At 52.0% G+C, this 4,515-nt stretch overlaps 2 protein-coding genes across 3 annotated transcripts in view; one reads left to right on the forward strand and one right to left on the reverse strand.

Annotated features, from left to right (window-relative positions):
* Window positions 1-525: 525 nt before the first annotated feature.
* DNAJC30 (DnaJ heat shock protein family (Hsp40) member C30) lies at window positions 526-3,142 on the reverse strand. The gene has a single exon (XM_034988647.1). It carries the CDS (start codon window positions 3,138-3,140, stop codon window positions 2,463-2,465), a length of 678 nt encoding a protein of 225 aa, XP_034844538.1. The 5' UTR covers window positions 3,141-3,142; the 3' UTR covers window positions 526-2,462.
* Window positions 3,143-3,302: 160 nt separating this feature from the next.
* The window catches only part of BUD23 (BUD23 rRNA methyltransferase and ribosome maturation factor), a 10,887-nt gene continuing 9,674 nt past the window's right edge, over window positions 3,303-4,515 (forward strand). For both annotated transcript variants that reach the window (XM_034988648.1, XM_034988649.1), the window contains exons 1-2: window positions 3,303-3,395; window positions 3,482-3,519. In XM_034988648.1, the coding sequence (XP_034844539.1) occupies window positions 3,348-3,395; window positions 3,482-3,519 (86 nt within the window). In that variant the 5' untranslated portion in view covers window positions 3,303-3,347. The remainder of the gene's footprint in view (window positions 3,396-3,481; window positions 3,520-4,515) is intronic.

Below are 4,515 nucleotides of genomic sequence, written 5' to 3' on the forward strand. Positions count from 1 at the left end.
TCACCCTCATGCTGTACTTGCAATCCCATTCCCACCCCAATGAACACAGTCTGAGGCAGGCTGGGCTGCTGTTATCTTCTCCTGTCCTAGGTCCAACTTTCCAGAGAGTTTTGTTTTAGTTTGTGATCAAAAGGAGAAAAGGGACTAAAATTGAACATGTCTGAGCCTTCCTCCACTATCAGGAATTGGGAAGCAGCCCCTAGAAGGCAGGGGTAACGTTCATGGCCTGGTTCAGCCTCTCCTCCTTAGGGCAGATAAGAAACTGAGAAAGGAACGACTTAGGGCAATCATAGGGGATAGGTGGGAAGGGGGAAATATGATGGGAACCAGTTTGGGGATCCTTCAAAAAGCCTCCCACACATCTCCCCTTCCATAAAGGACCCAGACTCCGTTTTAGGGAGAGTATTGAGTGGGAACTTCGAGTTCAGCTCTGGGCTAAAAAAAAAAAAACAACAAACCTGAGGCAGGTAGGATGGCACTGTAATAGCGTGAGCCTGGTTCTAAGGCCTAAGGAGAGGTTTACAGTTGGATGATTAATGAACTTTATTGACTATCCTGCTTGGAGTTGAATGGAATGTTCCAGAAGTTTCACAGGGTCTGCCCCCTCCCCCAACCTTCTGGAACCTTCTATATACCTCTGTGTTCGGAGGCCCCAGGGAATGTTCTTGGCTTTGATATTTACTGACAGAAAACAAACTTGGGGGAGGTCTATATCAAGGAGCCCATGAGAAAGGTCCCAGCTATCACAGACCACTAGTGCTTTTACCCCCCAAAAGAACACCAATCCTTTTTGACAGAAACTCTGATAGAACCTCGCCCCAAGGACACGCTGTTATGCATCCAGCTGCTTGGTTGAGAACCACTAGTTTCTGGCACATTTTACTAAGCCCAACACTTCGTGTTGTTTGTACTTCAAAAAGGACTTGTTTTCCAAATACGAAACATAATAACATTAAATGTTCTTTCTAAAAGTACATGTGCCCCTCCCCCCAAACCAAGGCTAGCTGAGCCTACCGAGTTTGAATCCAAAGCAGGCTCAAATCTTTACCACTGAATCGTGTGCTCACTGCAAAGTCCTAAGAGCTTGCCCCTGACTTCCAAGGCTAGAATCAAAATCCTTTCCGAGACACCAATTTGAACGAGCTGTGGCCTTATCCTAATTACAAGGATTTCACAAGAGCAGTTCTTACTAATTTACCAATGTGCCTCTGGCTTGGTTTAGAACCTACACTTCTGTCCTCACTCTTGGCAAAGGTTTTCCTATCCCACAGCTTTACACTTAGCCCCAGTGCATAAATACGTGAGCAGCTGAAATCTCACGGCCCACACACAGACTCCGTGTGCAGGGACACATAATCGAGAGCCTGACTACCACAGCTCCAGCCAAGCGATGACCAACCGCTTAGCTCGACTTAGAAACCCGGAGGGAAAAAAGCCTCAGCCAGCTCTGAATAAAGACCCAAGTTTCCACCACATGCCTCCTCTCCCTTAGAAGTACCGTCTACTCCACACTCAAGCAGCCAAGTTTCAAGGACTTGACTTGTGGGGTTAAACAAGAGGACAGGCCACATTCCCAGTTTGCTGGACTCAAACCCCCCGTTTGTTGCTCTATTTCAGGGAGGGGATGGGGCTGCACAGTCAGTGACGGGGTGGCTGGCCAAGGAATGACCAGGAGACAGGCACATTGTCCCAAGGATAAATCTGACTCTGCTAACATCATGTTTTAATCACTGAGCCCATTAGAACTGGATAATCAAGTGTGACAGACCTCAAGAGAGCAAATGATTTGTTCCTCTGCTGTCACGCCACAGAGTAATTTCTCTGAGGTCACACATTAGATAAGTATGGGTACAGGAGCACTCGATTCCTAATGCTCCATGACCTTGCTTTCCTACTCCCACATGCCACGGACAGAAGGGGGAGTGGGGCCTAGGGCTGATCATACCAAAACGGCAAGGTTTCCAAAGATCCCATTCTTACCCTACATCGGGTCTCACCTGTGGCTGGGGAACTCACAGAAACACAAGGTTCGGACAACCCCAGAATTTTTCTTTTGGCAGCCAACAACGGGTCACATTGCACGGTTCAAGGTTACACAGGAGCCCCACGGTACAAACGTGGGGCAGGAGCAGACAACGCTTGCTCAGAGCTTTACAATCAAGCCAGAGCAAGTGTTCCAGAAGTTGACAACATCAGGAAGGCAACCTCTGGAATTGGCACCCAAGGGACTCCAGAAAACCCTTCACTCTCGGGCTTTCGGGACTCTTCTTCTTGGGCATCGAAAAGCCTTTTCTGGACCGTAGGGGAGGGCCGTGCAGGTGAATGGCTAAGCTGGGCGGGCGGGGAAGAGGAGGGGGAGAGCAGTTCCCTCGGACCCCAGCAGAGGTAGACTATGGAAGGCGAGGGTTCAGGAAGACAGGAAAGGCCGGCTGGGGGCTGGTCCCCTTTCCTCCTCTCTCCGATTAAGAACGAAAGCCCACGATGACGAAGACTGTTAAGAGAAGGAACACAAACGTGTCTCGGGTCTCGTCCCAGCGGAAGCCCTTCTTGGCCCGGGCCTCCTGCTGCTTGCGCAGGGCCTCTCGCCGGGCCCTCTGGCGCCGTTCGCGCTCCAGCTGTTCTCCGTAGTGCGCTCGGTAGAAGGCGTCGAAGTCGAACATGGTGCGGTCGGCGCCCGCCGCGGCCTGACCACGACTGTGCGCCCGAGAGGCAGGTGGCGGGGCGCGGGGCGAGCCCGCATTGCCGGCGGGCTCCTTGGAGGACCGGACACCAGGCCCGCGCAGGTCCTCGTCGCTGAGCAGGCCGCGGTCATACTTGCGACGCAAGGTGGCACTGCCCAGCACCAAGTAGGCCTGGGAGATGCGCGTGAAGCGTTCGGCAGCCTCCGCGCTCCCCGAGTTGCGGTCTGGGTGGTAGAGGAAGCTCTGCCGGTAGTAGGCCGCCTTGATTTGCGCCTGCGTGGCCGTGCAGGGGACGCCGAGCAGCTCATAGAGCGCGGTGCGCGAGTATGGGCCGTCGCCCTGGGAATAAGTCCTCGCTTCTAGGCCCAGGCCGGATCCCGGGTTCTGTGGAGCGTTCGGGACCAGCCACAACCTCCACAGCAACCGCCGCGACCACCTCAGATCGCGCTTGGCTGCCATCTTGGATGGACCATGCGGGCGGTGCAAGATGAGCTGGCCAATGGGAGGCGTGCGTTGTTCGCAGCGCGTCGGCACTGTAGCCAATCGAGTAAAACAGGAGGCGGGGAGAGGGGCGGAGCATGCGTACTAAGAGGCGGGCGTGGGGCCGATGACATAAAAGCCGGGTTTCCGGAACGCCAGTGCCAGTCTCGAGGCTGAGGCGTGGAGATGGCGCTCCGCGGCAAGAGACCGGAGCACGGCGGGCCCCCCGAGCTGGTGAGAGGCTTTGCCCCGCGCGCACCCCTCTCCCTGCCTCATCTTGATACCTCCTCTACTGCTCTTTTCTTGTTTCTTTCCCGCAGTTTTACGACAAGAATGAAGCCCGGAAATACGTGCGCAAGTAAGGGGAACCTGCATGTTGCCCGGCGTCGGGGGTCGGGAACCGGCAGGTTGACCCAACAGCGGGCATTGCTGGGAAAGCACGCAGAATTTGGGAGGGGGGGGTTGGGGGTGGGGAAGGCAGGGACAAGGACTGATTCCGGTTCTTACAGTGGGAAAGTCAGCGGTGAGTACACCTCGGAACCCTCCGGGCCTCCGTAAACCAGCATTAAAATGGGGGTGGATCATACTCTCCAGGTGGTTTTCGAAGTTTTCGGTGACAACTTGTTTGAAGCATGTGGTGAAATCGGCAGGGGGCCGTTGATCCGTGTAAGGGGTCGGTGCTGTTGAGGGGAAGGAAAGCGTATTCACAGAAGGTTGTAGGTCTTTTAAGTTCTCATGAGAACTGCTGGTGTACGATCTGCGTTTCGGAGGGTGGTTGTGTAACTATAAAGTCACTTAACAGCTGAAGGCCAGAACAGGGACTTCCAAGCCTTCCCTTTCTGATACACTAGTCTAGAGGTAACGGTTCTCTTTCTTCCCATTCAAATTAGAGTCCAAGACCCAGAAAGTCAGCAGAAATCTCTGGTCCAGTTGTCATTATGTAGCAACATAAACTTCTCGCCGGCTGCAGAGCTCTGTGGGATTCTTTCTCTTGGTCCTGGGATGGATAGACCTACTATAACTATAGACCTGTTTTTATTAGTTGTAGTCATCGATTGAAATAATAGTTTGAATTACTTGATATGAAGAAAATGTTAACATTTTATTAAGCTTTTTTTATGTTGGTGATGTGTTGAAATATTTAGAGCATATTGGGTTAAGTAAGATATGTTCTCAGGTACATTGGGTTGGGTAAACTATTGTTACAGTTAATGTGTTTCATTTTAATCGTGGTACTCAGAAAGTCTTTCGTGGCTTGCGTTATATTTCTTTCTTTTTTTTTTTTTTTAAGATTTTATTTATTTATTTGAGAGAGAGCACATGAGAAGGGGGGAGGGTCAGAGGGAGAAGCAGG

Source organism: Mirounga leonina, unplaced genomic scaffold (assembly GCF_011800145.1).
Source record: "Mirounga leonina isolate KUSES-001 unplaced genomic scaffold, KU_Mleo_1.0 Mir_454, whole genome shotgun sequence".
NCBI lineage: Eukaryota > Metazoa > Chordata > Mammalia > Carnivora > Phocidae > Mirounga > Mirounga leonina.

Bases quoted from the DNA above. Each gene is read 5' to 3' on its own strand.
- DNAJC30 (XM_034988647.1), bottom strand. From the start codon at position 3,140: ATGGCAGCCAAGCGCGATCTGAGGTGGTCGCGGCGGTTGCTGTGGAGG.